The sequence below is a fragment of the Nannospalax galili genome, unplaced genomic scaffold (genome assembly GCF_000622305.1).
Source record: "Nannospalax galili isolate Female #2095 unplaced genomic scaffold, S.galili_v1.0 scaffold175, whole genome shotgun sequence".
NCBI lineage: Eukaryota > Metazoa > Chordata > Mammalia > Rodentia > Spalacidae > Nannospalax > Nannospalax galili.
Genome location: NW_008336314.1, coordinates 2,223,553 through 2,239,407, shown reverse-complemented (window position 1 = coordinate 2,239,407; position 15,855 = coordinate 2,223,553). Strand labels below are relative to the sequence as shown.

At 41.1% G+C, this 15,855-nt stretch overlaps 1 protein-coding gene across 2 annotated transcripts in view; it reads right to left on the bottom strand.

The window, feature by feature from the left end:
- The window catches only part of Gldc (glycine decarboxylase), a 119,568-nt gene that overhangs the window by 71,430 nt on the left and 32,283 nt on the right, over positions 1–15,855 (bottom strand). For both annotated transcript variants that reach the window (XM_008831097.3, XM_029562519.1), the window contains 5 exons: positions 14,039–14,203; positions 10,921–10,998; positions 7,751–7,898; positions 7,056–7,252; positions 3,874–3,970 (listed from right to left, as the gene is read on the bottom strand). In XM_008831097.3, coding sequence (XP_008829319.1) covers positions 3,874–3,970; positions 7,056–7,252; positions 7,751–7,898; positions 10,921–10,998; positions 14,039–14,203 — 685 coding nt within the window. The remainder of the gene's footprint in view (positions 1–3,873; positions 3,971–7,055; positions 7,253–7,750; positions 7,899–10,920; positions 10,999–14,038; positions 14,204–15,855) is intronic.

Genomic DNA, 15,855 nt, shown 5'->3' with positions numbered 1-15,855 from the left:
CAGAATACTCAAGATATTCTGAAGTCTATATGAAACCTTCAAATTTCACCACTGTAAAGGGGGTCTCATTGAATCAGCGTGATCATGTCACCACAAAGGGGAAGAACAGGTTGCTTTTAGGCACCAAAAAGTAATATTTAATGTTGAAAGACAGTGGGAACAATAAAGACCTCAAGGGAAAAAGTGAGATCTGAGAATTTTATGCGCAATTAAATAGCTCTTCAAGAATGAAAGCAACAAGCAATTTTCAAACACTCAAAAAACTCAGGGAATATGATCTTCTTAAGGCTAAAACACTAGAGACTGAATTTCAATAATCAAAGGGTTCAGTGAGGCCTGGGGAAACAGCTCAGTGGGTAAAGTGCTTCCCTGCAAGGGAAGTGACAAGTTCAGACCCTCAGAAACCACATAAGGCCAGACATGATGGCATGAAGCCTGACACTGGGGGCTATCCTTTGACCTCAACACAAGTGCCATGGTATGTATGTACTCACACTCACATACATTGACATGCATGCACACACGGGTGTTCATAGAAAGATTATTTTAAAAAGAGAGATCAGTGGAGTTTGGGGTGTAGTTCAGTGGTAGAGTGCATGCTTAGCCTTGCATTCAATATTCCAGCATTGCAAAAAGAAGTTTAATCAAATTCAAAACATAATCTAAAAAATACAAAACCCTTTGGAAAGCATTTAAATATAAAAAGAGATCCAAGAATAAGAACTTAAGAAAATTTAAATTCCATTGGTAAATTAAACAATCCCAGCACTTCCAAGATTGAGGATCAAGAGTCGAAAGGCATCCTTGGCTACAGAGGGAGCTCAATACAGCCTTGACTACCTAAGGCCCTGCCTAAAACAAACAAAACTACACACAAGTTCTGGAAGTCAGGCATGTTGGTCAACACCTGTCATCTCTGTACCTAGGAGGTTGAGGCAGGATTGTGACATCGAGGCCATTTTGGGCTACATAGTAGGACTATCTTTGATAAAGAATAAATGGCGGGGGGCGGGGCTCAGCAATTGTCTCCCGACACCTTGAGGAACCCAGGGATTGAAATCACATCATTAGGCCTATACCCAGCACTTCTAACCGCAGAGTCATCTCGTCAGTCCCTCTTTCTTTGTACTTGTTGCTGTTTAAGATAGGGTCTTGCTGTATAACCCAGGCTGTACTTTAACTCAAAATTCTCTGGCTGCAGCCTTCCCAATGCAGAGATTACAGGTGTGTGCCTCTGCATCTGGCTTCTTGGGAGATTTATTTATTTATTTATTTTTATTTTGTATATATGAGTGCTATACCTGTATGTATTTAAGTGCACCATGTTGTGAAATGCCCATGGAGGACAGAAGAAGGTGTCAGAGCCTCGGGAACTGAAGTTACGGATGGTTGTCAGTCTCCATGTGAATACTAGGATTCAAACCCAGGTCTTCTGCAAGAACAGCCAGTGCTCTTAACTGCTGAGTCATCTCTCCAGCCCCCTTTAGGGAGATTTAAGATTTTTCTTTTCTGTCTCTTTCACGAGTGACTCTGTTTATTTATACAGATTCTTACCAGACTGAAGTTTCTATTCTAAGCCCAAATCCTCCGGCCTCTGTGTCTTCCTTCTGTGCCCGCTTTGCCTAGACGTTCGTCTGCCTCCTCTTGTGCTGTCTTGCAACGCAGATGTATTATTTTATATATTGAAAATAACTTCATTACCTTTTTTTCCATACTGTCTTACTATGCCGAACAGGTTGGCCTCAAAATCATGATCCACATGCCTCTAACTCCCAAGTGCTGGAGGCTAGATCAGAAGCTCAAGGTAAGTTCATCCTTAACAACACAGTGAATTTGAGGCCAAGCTGGGCTACATGAGACCCAGTCTCAAAGGAGAAAACGAGAGATAAACATGATGAGAATTTGTAAAATAGTTCTATAAACTTGTAAAGCCACAAGTTTATAGAACTATTTTAAAATATAATCCATTAAAGATTTTCAGAGATTAAAAAGACAGTCTGCTCCATCAATGATGCAAATCTGAGTGGTCCAATGTGAATCCTCTAATGCTAATAGAAATGATGCAAGGTCAAGATGACAGAATAGTTGGCAGAAGAAGCAAAAGTTACAGTCAAAGACATACGTCATAAAAGAAGGAACTCAAGACATCAGTTGTGTCTTAACAAACAAAAGAGGACAATATTATGCTTGCAAACTGAAGGATGCTTTTTATAAAACCAGTCATGAAAACAAACAATGAAATGAAAGAGGTTATGAAGAACTACATGATCACCAAAATGGAAAGATTAAAACTCAGGTAAGACAGAGTATGGCCATTCCTCAGGACAAATATCATTTTATAATTACTGGAAAAAAATACTGAGAGATGATGAAATCTAAGCTGTACATGAGTGGAACGGAATGAATGAAGAAGCAGCAGAATTTATGTTTGTTAACAGGTTCATTTCGGACACCTAAAGTTCACCTGGAAAACGATTTTCAAACCCTGAAGCAGAAAACTGAAGCCCTGAATCAGCTTGCAATTCAACAGGCACATTCTAGAAAGACAGACAAAACGGGCCAAACAGGAGCAGTCAACTCCAGGGAAAGCAGAGATTTCCAGAGAGGGAGGACAAGCTACTGAAAGCAAAGCATCACCTAAAGATTAAGCAACCGGTCAAAAGAGAAAAAGGAGGGGCTTGAGAGATAGATGGTCATTGCTCCTGCAGAACACCTGGGTTCGTTCGGTTCCTAGCACCCCCGTGGCAGCTAACAACCATCTGTGACTCCAGTTCTACCCCTCTTCTGATCTACATGGGCTGTGCATGACACACAGGTGCACTTATACACATGCTAGCAATACACTCATAAACATAAAATAAAAATAATAACTTTTTTTTGTAAAAAGTGAGAGGAAGTCTGCAACTTCACCCTTCCTATGCCACTGGGAGACCAGAAGGGCTTCCTTTTTTTTTTTTTTTTTTTGGAAAAAAAAAATTAAAAAAAAAAAAAAAAAAAAAAACCCACTGAGGAGAAGTCTCCAAAGACCTGTGGCTGTAGAAATAAATACACAAAGGTCTTATTATCCACTGTATATCAGGAAAGACTTCTAAAATTTGCAGGTGCTTTTGGTGCTAACACCTGAGAAGGAAGAATACTGCACCTCCCATTGAGCTGTGAGATTTTTCATGCTCTCCAACCTGTAATGGAAGAGGTACATCTAGAATAGATCCTATGCCCACCAGTGGCCCTCCATCTGCTCCTAAGGTTTGTTTGGGTTTCTAAGTCCTTCTGACTCAAGCTCTGAACGAACAAGGGTGGTCAGAACCCCAAGAAACTCTACCTTTCCTCTGTCGATTTCAGAAACGTTTTTCATGAGCTCCTAGACCCCTATGACTTCTGGGAACTGCCAGTCGGGACTTCCCCCTGTGGCATATCACCTCTGCCTTCCTATCCTCTTCCTGGACAGTTTCCTTCTCAGCACTAACAGAGGATGCCCAACCTCCACCACATGGACTGCTCAATGACCAAGAAAGCGAGAAACCATGATCTCAGTTTTTATAACACATGTAAACTGAAATTAAAGAGTGGCTCCCTTATCCTTTCTCTGAGCTTAGTCAGTTCAAGATCTTGATGATTTGCTTTTCAGCAAAATAAAATCTGATAAAGTTCTTTGCCTTTGTAATTGTTTTTGGTTAACGACGAGGTGAATAACAGACACTGTATGTGACATGCAGAACAACAGTAGAATTAAAAAACCAGAAGGCTTCTTCGTCAATAAGATCTGGCGGTGTCTGGTGTGCACACTGGTGAATGAATGAGGAAATGGGTGAGGTAAGGTGCTCAGTTCTGTGGACTGTAGACCATTCAGTTGCCAGGTTGGATATGATTTACCTGAGCGGTACAGATGTTGCTGGTGGCTTTGTCTCTCCGGATGTGTTGCTCTCTGGTCTGTAGAGCAAGACGATACACTTCTTTCCCAGTGGCATCCCTGGATTGACATAATGTATCTAGTTAACACAGAGCATCACAGCACCAGGGGTGCCTTAGATGAACTAGCATCTTTTCTTCCCAGCTTGCAGTATTGACTTTTATAATATGGACATATTCTGGATAGATGACTTTTACCTAACCTTACAACCACACAGTAAATCTTACAGCTTGCTCATCATGGGAATAAGCTCACTGAGCCCCTTGTGACTGGGGCATATGACCTTAATCCCTCATGAACCTTCCCTACCCTCCACCCAAAATAATATATAATGTGTATGTACATGCTTTACATATAAAAGTGCTGCTAACAGCACTTATTCTCATTGTAAATAATGAGAGAAATTGTAGTTGTGTGTGTGGTATTCTAGGTCTAGGGATCAAAGGGCAAAATTCTTCTCTGATAAGGGTCTGACTTTTATTTCCCCATTTCATGCTGGACACACTGTTCCAATCCAGAATGCTCAGGAGCATAGTTCCAAGAAAATCAGGAAGAACAGATTCTCAGCAGTCTGGGTCCATGCTTGGCTGAAATGGATGCTAAGAATCAGGCTTGTTTTTTAAGGCACAGCTGGCCATAATGTGGCATCTAATAGTAAATGTCACACTAGCTGAAGGTAATCTAGCAGATTTACTTGGGTAAGAGTTCACACACAGACAACTCCTAAATCTTCCTTTGCTACAAAGGACTGCAGGTATTTAGTTTGGACTTTGAGGCCCAAAGACATATATAACAAGGCTCAGAATAGTGAAAGGAAATTTCTCAGGAGTTACCTTACCTAACAAAATGACAATGACTAAGGATTAAATGGCACTCGAACACTCTTGGCTGACACAGGAAGGAGGGAAATCCCTGACAGAATAGACTCTGTACTAGAGGTTCAAAGAGACCGAGCAGAAAGGAATGCTAAGTCTTATTACTTATCTCAACAAAACTTCCCTCTTTAACGTAATTGAAAATTTTGATGGACACAAAACTCAAGTCTTTTTCTTCCCCTTGCTTTGGTTTTATTGAGACAAGTTCTCACCATGTAGCCCTGAATAGCTTAGTACTTGCTATGTATCCCAGATTAGCCTGTAGCTCACAGCCAATCTTTCTGTCTCAGCATCCCCAGTGCTGGAAATACCCAATCCTAATCTTTATTTCATCAACCTATGTAGGGTCTATTTTTTAGAAATAATTCATTATAGCCGGGTGTGGTGGCGCACACCTTTAGTTCCAGCTCTCAGGAGGCAGAGGCAGGCAGATCTCTGTGAGTTTGAGGTCAGCCTGGTCTACATAGTGAGTTCCAGGCCAGCTGGGGGCTACAGGGAGATCCTGTCTCAAAAAGACAAAAAAAATTCATTATTAAAATTGGCTAATATTGCTGGATGTGGTAGTGCACACCTTTAACCCCAGGATTTGGGAGGTAGAGGCAGATGGATCTCTGTGAGATTGAGGCCAGCTTGGTCTCCCTAGTGAGTCTCAGGCCAGCTCAAAAAAGTACAGAAAAAAAAAAAAATCAGCCAATATTAATTAACATACCCAACTTTTTAAATTAGAAAGTCCTCTGCCTCATCATATTTCCTCACTAAAGAGACATCACCAAAGCTGATGTAAGAGTACTTCAGAAAGCTGTTATTCTTACATCAAAAACCCACTACATCACAAATTCAGAGTTTCAAAACTTCACATCACCTTCACATCATTCACCAATGGCAACTATTCACTTATATTAATATCTCAATTTTTTTTTGAGACACAGTCTCATGCAGCTCAGGCTACCTCACAGAGATCCACCTGTCTCTGCCTCCCTTCCCATGTGCTGGGATTAAAGGCACGTGCCACCATGCCTAGCTTTATTCTAGATTTTATCAGAAAGATTATGATAAATTTCCCCGGTAAAAATTCTGGTATTCCTTTAAATTCATAACCCAGAAAGCATCATCAGTGAGAAGCAGCCAAGCCTCAGAGCCATGTGGCAGAAGCCTCCAGAAGTAATCTGGATCATGCTCAGTGAGTGCTTTTAATCTCACTTTGTGTATGAAAGAGAGGGATGGTGGTATGCATGTGTGGTCTGCTCAACCATATGTACATGTATGGGATGGAAGCCAGAGGTTGACATCAGGTGTCCTCCTCTACTACTCTCCACCTAATTATTTGAGACAAAGTCTCTCCAAATAAACTATGGAGCTTGCTATTTTGGCTGGACTTGGCTGACCAGTGTAGCATGCCCTGGAGATCTGTCTCTCTCCCTCTCTCTCTGCTGAGATTAAAACCATATGCCATCATGCCTAGTTTTGATGTGGGTGCTGTGGATATGAACTCAGTTCCTCATGCTTGTAGCGCAAACACTTTACCTTCTCAGCTTACTCCCAGACCTTCACTGCACTCATTTGAACATATAACCATGTGACATGATGATACTTTTTAAAAATTATATTGAGTGTGTGTGTGTGTGTGTGTGTGTGTGTGTGTGTGTGTGTTTGTGGGTGTGTATGTATGGGCATGCATGCCAGTGTGTGGAGGCCAGAGGAAAACTTGTGGGAGTGGGTTCTCTCTTCCACAAGGTGGTACTTTGAGAAATAAAGTGGTTGGACACAACACACTTAAAAAAATATTCCATCTCTCAAGGCTTCTATCAACCTGTAGGTGATTATTATACTACTTTATAAAGTATGCTCACTTTTTCAAATTGTACAGATTTGTGGTATTCATAAGTACCTACGCATAACCCAGATTCTCTCTTCTAAATTTGTTTTTAATCTATCTCACATGGGTCAATTAAGAGAAAAAAGTCAACATTTGTAATCAAGAACAGGGGGCTAGAGGGATTGCTCAGTGGCTAAGAACACTTGCTGTTCTTTCAGAGGACCCAAGTTTAGTTCCCAGCACCTACATTTGGTGGCTCGCAACTATCTATAACTCTAGCTCCAGGGGGTTCAACATCCTCTTCCGGCCCCCACAGGTACCTGTACACACATGGCATATATTCACAGTAACAGACACAGGCACAGACACAAACACATACATATAAATGAAGCTACATTTTTAAAAAGAAAGAAGACCAGGGAAGATCATACTCACTATAGGGGTGCTACCTTACCTTGTCACCCCCACCATCCTTCCAGGCATCATCCTCACCAAGCTTTCTCTGACAGCAAAAAAGGCTGCATGTGGACCCCCATAGCCCAATGGTACTCCAAATCTCTGTGAGTTGCCCAAGGCAATGTCCACCCCAAAGTCTCCAGGTGGCCTCAAAATACACAAAGCTAAAAGGTCAGTAGCACAGCAGGTCAGGCTCTGAAAAAGAAATGAGGAGAGAAGGGTCAAAGTTGTTACCTTCCCTTGAGAGAAGAGACAGTTCACTCTACTATAGACAGACTGGCAGGGTTGGTTCATTTCTGTGAATTCCATTTGCTTGTTCATTTATTCAACAAACACTTAACTAAGTGCCAAGAATTAGTGAACAAAATAAATGAACTTCAGCTGGGTGTGGTGGTGCATGTCTTTAGTCCCAGCACTCAGGAGACAGAGGCAGGCAGATCTCTGTGAGTTCAAGGCCAGTCTGGTATGCATAGTGAGCTCCAGGCCAGCTGGGTCTACATAGCAAGTTCCAGGCTAGCTGGAACTAAATAATAATAATAATAATAATAATAATAATAATAATAACAACAATAATAAAAAAATAAATGAACTTCACCATTCCATGTGAGAAGTATAAAAAAATTAAAATATAGCAAAAGACAGACGAGGAAAACTGGGACATACTTCCCTAGACCTCCAAAGAGGTTTACCTACCCCAGTCTGATGGGCTCTTTCTACAAGTTCTGTAAAATCCTCCACTTTTCCCTCAGTGTCTGGGTACTGGAACAGCACCCCACTGACATCTCTGCCACTGAAATCCATTTCGTGGGGTAACTTCAGTTCTACAAGTACTCCCCTATATCTGGAAAGACAAGAAATAAATTTTATTATTGTGTATGTATCCATTTGCATAATGTGTGTTTTTGGGTGTAGGTACTTGAGTGCCATGGTAGAAGTTAGGGGAGTAGATGCTCTCCTTCTTCTAAGTTCTGGGAATTGAACTCTGAACATGTCATATGAGCCATCTCTCTGGACTGGGCATTTTAATTAGCACCAGCTGCTTTTTGGAGACGCTCCTTTCATTTTCTGTGCTCTCCCTCAGGGTCCTCTCAGCCTCCCTCACCTCAAACCATTCCTGGCCCCTCCTTCATCACAGTGGTCAACACCAATTCTCATGTATGTCAACTCAGCCTCAGTGCCTGTTCTCTCCATCAACTCCGTGAGAACCTACTCCCAAGAAAGGACCAGGAGCACTGCTTTCTAAAGCTGAGGAACCAGTACCAGAAACAACAGAACCATCATACTTTCACTTCAATCAGCTTTGAGTGAATGAAAAAGATCAGGAAGACAAGAAGGACATCCGTAGATTTCTAAAACCCTCTAATGATGATAGAATGTCAGAAACTCCTTCTGAAGGGAGACGTGGGGTAAAGGGAAGAACGCCCACCAGTTCTGAAGGCAAATACAGTGGTGGCCATGCTGAGGTATTTCTGCTGCTTATAGTACTAAACACAGACACTGTGGGCTGCTCACACTGCATTTAGGTGGTGCAGTGGATTGCCTATAAACTATGCTTGCAGGAAGCACCCAGACAGCCCACAGAATGGGAGAAAATCTTCACCAGCTGAACATCAGACAAGATGCTAATATCCAGACTATACAAAGAAAGGCAAAACTTAAACACCAATGAAATAAAATACCAATCAATAAATAGGCTAATGAATTAAATTCACAGTTTTCAGAAAAAGAATACAAAGGACCAACAACTATTTAAAAGTGTTCAGCAGGGCATGGTAGTACACCTTTTTAATTCCAGCACTTGGGAGGCACAGGCAGGCAGGTCTGTGAGGTCTAGGCTAGCCTGGCCTACAAAACGAGTTCCAGGCTAACCAAAGCTACACAAACAAAACAAGTTTTCAGCATCCTTAGTCATCAAGGAATACAAATTAAAACTGCTTAGAGCTACCCCAAACAGAATGACTATTATCAAGAAATCTAGACAACAAATGTTGGAGAGGACGTGGAGAAAGAGGAGCCCTTATTTAATGCTGATGGGAGTACAAATTAGTACAGTCATTATGGAAATCAGTTTGGAGAGTCCTCAAAAAAATTGAAAATAGAGCTACCATATGACCCAACCATCTCATTCCCAGGATATACCCAGTGAACTCCATACTGTACCATTGAGATATTTGTACCCCCATGTTTACTGTTGCTTTATTCACTATAGCAAGGAAATGGAACCAACCTAGTTGTCCATCAACAGATGAATAGATAATAAAAATGATACATATAAATATAGAATGGAATATTATTCAGCTCTAAAGAATAATGAAATCACAAAATTCACAGGAAAATGGATGGACCTAGAATGCGTATTAAGTGAAGTCATCCAATCCTAAAAAGTGGGAAAAAAAAAAAAAAAAGAAAATTGCATGTGTTTCCCTCATACGTGAATCCTAACCTATAATGTATATAGGTACAGACATAAACAAATTATATACTATAATACTTAGAAAGGAGAGCAAGAAGGGGTAATTTTTTTTAAAAGCATAGTTTTGGGGATTTTTGATGTTCATGGAGGATATGCGAATTCAATTTTCTGGATATGCAAATTCGATTTGCTATCAAAGTAGCAAGACCCATTTCTGCATTCTATAGGTGTTATTCCTTTGAGGAAGTGATTATGAAAGTCAGATTTTCTTTTTTAATTAGGCATGACTAGCCACTCAATACATTTTTTTTACATTGACCCAATTAGAAAAAGAAAAAAAACATTATTTTTTGGTCTTTTTAAGACAGGGTCTCCCTGTAGCCCCAGCTGGCCTGGAACTGACTGCTCTGTAGACCAGGCTGGCCTCAAACTCAGAGATCCACCTGAAACTGCCTCCAGAGTTCTGGGACTAAAGGTGTGTACCACCATGTCTGGCAAGAAAAATATTTTTGTTAAACATGTTTTGTAACCTGAAATTTTTCCATTTTTTTCTTCTGTTTATAACTATACCAAGCAATTCTATTATAGTTTCATTTAATACATAAATTACATTGCCGTATATAAAGGTATGGTTTTTAAATATAAATAATAAAAAAATAAAATGCTAGTATCTAGAAAAAAAACATGTCTACAGGAAGTATACACAAACCATAGAAGTTATGTGAGCTCCCTTTTCCAAAACATTTTTATTTATGTATGCATTCATTTTGAGACAGGTTCTGTCTCTCTTTCCCTTGTTGGTACTGGGGCCTGAACCTAGGGCCTCACCCATGCTAAGCAAGTGCTCTACCACTGAGCTACATCTCTAATCTGTACATTGAGATAGGTTCGTACTATGAGCCTCATGCTGACCTTGGACTTGGAATCCTCCTGATTCAAGTTCATTTTGATATTTGAAATGTCACCCAAAGAAGACAGAATACCATAGTAACTTACTATAAAACAAAGGCAACTTAACTCACCATGTATTTATCCCTCAATAATGACAGTGTATTTACCAGAGAGATTCATAGAAGAAAGTAGGAGGAAAAAGAAAACTCACCAAACTGAATTTAAAGCAGGTTCGCTTCCAATCAAATTGGAAGTGGGAAAGAGAAATAGCAGAGATGAACTCAGTACTACCCTGGGCTCAAAACACAAATTAAATCAGGGGCTGGAGAGATGGCTCAGCAGTTCAAAGCACTGGTTGTTCTTGCAGAGGACCTGCATTTGGTTCCCAGTACCCACATGGTGGCAAACCACTGTCCATAACTCCAGGTCCAGGGGATTTTACTCCCTCTTCTGTCCTCCACAACCATATACATGGTGCATGTATATGCATGTAGGCAAAACACTCATATTCATAAAATAAAAATAAATCTTTTTTAAAAGCATGAATTAAATCAATTACTTGGCTCGGGTCTGGACAACAGCTATTGTCTGTGGATGACAACGAGGGTCGACAAAAAATTTCTTCCTCTTGTTGTGTCTGTTGAAAAGAAAAACCACATTCAAACTTGAACAACATTTCCAAAGGTATTTCTGAAAGACAATTTCTTTGTTCTTTTTGTTTGGTTGGATTTTTGAGGCAGGGTCTCACTACATAGCCTGGCAGGCCTAGAACTTATAGGTCAGGCTGGCCTCAAACTCAGAGATCCACCTGCATCTGCCTCCCAAGTACTGGAATCAATGGTCACCAACTCTGGCTTGTTCTTGCTCTCTCTTTTTTTTTTGAGGCACAATCTTTCCAGTCTCCCTACTTTCCAGTCTCCCTAAGGAGCTGAGGATGACCTTGACCTTCCGCCTCTATCTCTACTCAGTGCTGAGGTGACAGGTGTATACCACAACACCTAATTCAAGCTGCACTGGTAGTCAAACAAACCCAGGCAAGCACTCTACCAACTTAGCCACATCCCTAGCTCCAAAACCAGTTTCAAAGAAGACAAAACAGACATGCCAGTCAGTGGAAGTCTGAGCACAGTGTGAAAATCACTGAGTAATTAATGACCAATATTTACTAAATACAGTCCATTGAAATTCAACCCCATTCTAACTCCATTTAATAAAACCGGTCTTAACATAGTTAAAATTTTAAAAATCTCTATCATGACAAAAAGACAAGGATAATTAGGTACAAAATAAAACTAAAACCACATACATACACACACAAACCTCTTCCAAATTAATGTCTTATAATTTTATTATCAAAAGGAGCACTTTAGCCAGGCATGTGGTGCATGACTTTAATCCCAGCACATGGGAGGCAAAGGCTGGTGGATCTCTGTGAGTTTGGGGCCAGCCTGGTTTATACAACAAATTCCAAGCCAGCTGTGGCTACAGGGAGACCCTGTCTCAAAAAGACCAAAAGAAAAAAAAAAAAGCACTTTAGCCATGGCCGTGCACAGGTACACACACACACACACACACACACACACACACACACGCACTAATAAATATGATTAATTAATTAATAAGGAGCACTTAGAGAGCTGAGGAGATCGTTCAGCAATTAAGAGTGCTTGAACTCACCCTCAAGGCTACTGAGGAAGCTTAAGGGCCCATAAGTGGACTCCACCACAAGGACTTCCATACCTGCTGAGTGTCTAGGCCTCACTTCCCAGTCCCATATCTGTGGGAGCCAAGAAAGAGGACCAATGAGCACTCTGGGACAGAGACACAAAATCTTAGGAGACACTGAATGCAGGCAGATTTCCAAATCTACATGAGAATCCTATGTTAACTACGACCTTTCATATAAATGTGTAGCACAAAATGGCAGAAGCATATTTAGAACCATCCAGAAATTGTTGGAAATCTGTCTTCATGCTAAGCTAAAATTCATCTAAAAAAATTTATTTTATTTTTATTTTATGTGTTTGCGTGTACTGCCTGCATGTAGGTAAGTGCACCCATGTCGTGCAATGCCTATGGAGGTCAGAGGAGGCTGTAGGATTCCCTGGGACTGGAGTTACAGTTGTTAGCTGCCGTGTGGGTGCTGGGATTCAAACCCAGGTCTTCTGCAAGAACAACCAGTGTTCTTAGCCGCTGAGCCATCTCTCCAGTCCCCCTAACAATTTTTTATAATGAAACTTGAAAGCAACTCAAACAGCAAGTTTTTGAGACAGGGTTTCATTATATAGTTCTGGTTGGCCTGGCACTTGATATATAGACCAGGCTGGCCTCAAACTCACAGAGACCCTCTTGCCTCTGCTTCGGAGTGCTGAAATTAAAGGAGTGTGCCACTGTGCTCATCCTCAAATAGCAGTTTTTAAAAATCAAACATTTTGGGGCTGGAGAGATGGCTCAGTGTTTAAAAATAATGGCTGTTCTTGCAGAGGACTTGGGTTCAAGTCCCAGCACCCATATGGCAGCTAAGAACTGTTCGTAACTCTAGTTACAGGGAACTGACTCCCTCTCTGACCTCCGAGGGCACTGCATGACACAGGTGCACTTACATTCATGCAGGCAATACACTCACACACATAAAATAAAAATAAATAAAAAAGAGTCAAACATTTTAGCACACTATAATCTGAAGATATTCTAACTTGATAATTCACATGCTGAGGACTAATGGTAGGAAAAATATTAAAAGTCTTTGTTTTTGTGATTATATTATTGTATCTTTTTTTTTTTTTTTTTTTTGGAAAGGGTCTCCCTGTAACCCCAGCTGTCCTGGAACTCACTATGTGGACCAGGCTGGCTTGAACTCACAGAGATCTGCCTGCCTCTGCCTGCTGAGTGCTGGGACTAAAGGCGTGCACCACCATGCCCGGCATATTATTGCATCTTTAAGGGGAAAAAACTTTCTATGTACAATAAAAACACTGTTGAGCATGGTAGCATATGCCTATAATCCCAGCACTTAGAAACTCAGAAGGGAGGCAGGAGGACCAAGAGTTCAAGGTCAACCTCAACTATCTAGAAAGTTGGACACAAGCCTAGAATTCATGAGAACTTGTTTCAAAAAAGAAAACATCAACCAACCAAAAACATCTGTGCAATTCATAGCATACAGTAGTCTTACACCTGAGCTGAGGTGTTTCAGGCAATGTTCATTGGTGGTACATCACATGAAAGCATGCACAGAGCAAAGTGTGCATGTAGTGTGTTCAGAACAGGCTATAATGAAGTAGCACGATGCAACATGGGCAGGTGCTGCCAAGAACACCCCACATTCTTCACGTTCTATTTTAATTAACTTTTGGTTGCGGTGTATTCAGAAAACTTTTTACCATTGCCATTTTGGGGCTTTTCTTTTTGAGACAGGGTCTCCCTGTAGCCCCAGCTGGCCTGGAATTCATTATGTAGACCAGGCTGGCCTTGAACTCACAGATATCTGCCTGCCTCTGCCTCACGAGTGCTGGGATTAAAGGTGTGCACCACCATGGCTGGATTTTTTTTTTTTTTTTCAAACTCCACATTCAATTTATATGTAACCTCACACGGGGTCACAACCACACTTTAAGATGCTAGAGACTAAACTAAATGTCCCTCTCCTAGAGGGAAACACAGGCTGAACCTCTCACCTGTGGCACAGTTGCATTGCCTCAGCAGCAGCAGTCGCCTCGTCCAGCAGGGAAGCATTGGCCATGTCCATGCCTGTGATGTCAGACACCATGGTCTGGTAGTTGAGTAAACTCTCCAGCCTCCCCTGAGACACCTCTGGTTGGTATGGAGTGTACTGGGTGATCCTGGGAGGAAAACAGAAGGCCATGTCCAAACTGCATCTCTCCTATTCATAGAACTTCATGACATTCCTTTGTTATCAAACTCAGTAACTAATTATCTTGAGAATTATATAACACTTCAGTAAGGTTCTGAGGTGGTCAACCAGATTGGATTTAGAATCATGTAGATCAATGAAGTGCACTTCTGGGTGTGGCTGTGAGGCAGTTTTCAGAAAGAATTAACTGAGGTGGAAGAATTAACCCACAATGTGAACAGCACCATCTAATAGGCTGGGAGCCTAGATGGACTAAGAGGCAGCTTCCAGGCTTCCATGGCATGAACTGCTCTGTTCCCTCACTGTCCATTAACCTCCCCATGGACTGACTTCTCTAAAATGGTGTTTCAGGGCCCCTAAAATGGCTCAGCAGGTAAGGGTGCTTTCTGTCAAGCCTGACAACCTGAGTTCACTCACCAAGACCAGCATGGTGCAGTGTGGGGAAAACCAACTCTTGGAAGTTGTCCTCTGACCATCACACGCTTGCCCATGTGGCAAGCCCATACTCACATGCACACACACACATGCATATGTTCATGCACACACACAATAAATAAACAGTGAGTCAAAACAAATCATTTCTAAGTTACCATTGTCAGGTATTTGGTCACCCCAACAAAAAGGTGATTAATTCATCATCCTTTGGGGACAATCAGTACTTATTTTTCTTCTCTCTACATTTTGTTGTTGTGCTTTTTAAATGCATGATCTTACTATGTAGCTCAAACTAGTCTGCTGCCCACTAAGTAAATCAGGCTAGCCTTGAACTTGCCCTGCTTCTCTTATCTCAGTCTTCTAAGTGCTAAGATTATAGGCATATACCACCATGCCCAGCTCTCTATATTATTTTTGTGGTTCATTCCTATTTTAATGATCTTATTGTACATGTGTATTTTTGCATGGTGTATATACCTGTTTGTGGCAGTATATGCACGGGTGGAGGGCAGAGGTTGACATCAAGTGTCTTCTTCAATCATTATATTAATTTATCGTGTGTGTGTGTGTAGGGCAGAGGGCAACTTCTGGAAGTCAATTCTCTTTCCACCATGTGGATCCCAGGGATTGATCTCAGGTTGTTAGGCCTGACAGTCAGCAAATTTACCTGCTGAGTCATCTCTCTGACCCATTCTCCAACTTGAGACAGGGTTTCATCCATTCAGCTAGGTTGGTTTGCCAATGAGTTCCAGGGATCCACTCTCTCTACCTCCCCAGCACTGAGATTACCAATGTGTATAGCTGTGCCCTGCTTTTACATGGGTGCTGGGGATCTGAGTCAGGTCCTCAAGTTTCTGTGCGAAGCACTTGACTAACTGAGCCATTTCCCAAACCTATCCACATGTATTTTATTGTAAGATGGCTCTTAGACTCCAAGTGCGTCTAAATTATATTATATTATTATATTACTATATTATTATAAATGGAAATTTCATTTTTGGTTGTGGTGATCTGAGTCAGGTCCTCAAGTTTCTGTGCGAAGCACTTGACTAACTGAGCCATTTCCCAAACCTATCCACATGTATTTTATTGTAAGATGGCTCTTAGACTCCAAGTGCGTCTAAATTATATTATATTATTATATTACTATATTATTATAAATGGAAATTTCATTTTTTATCTCTT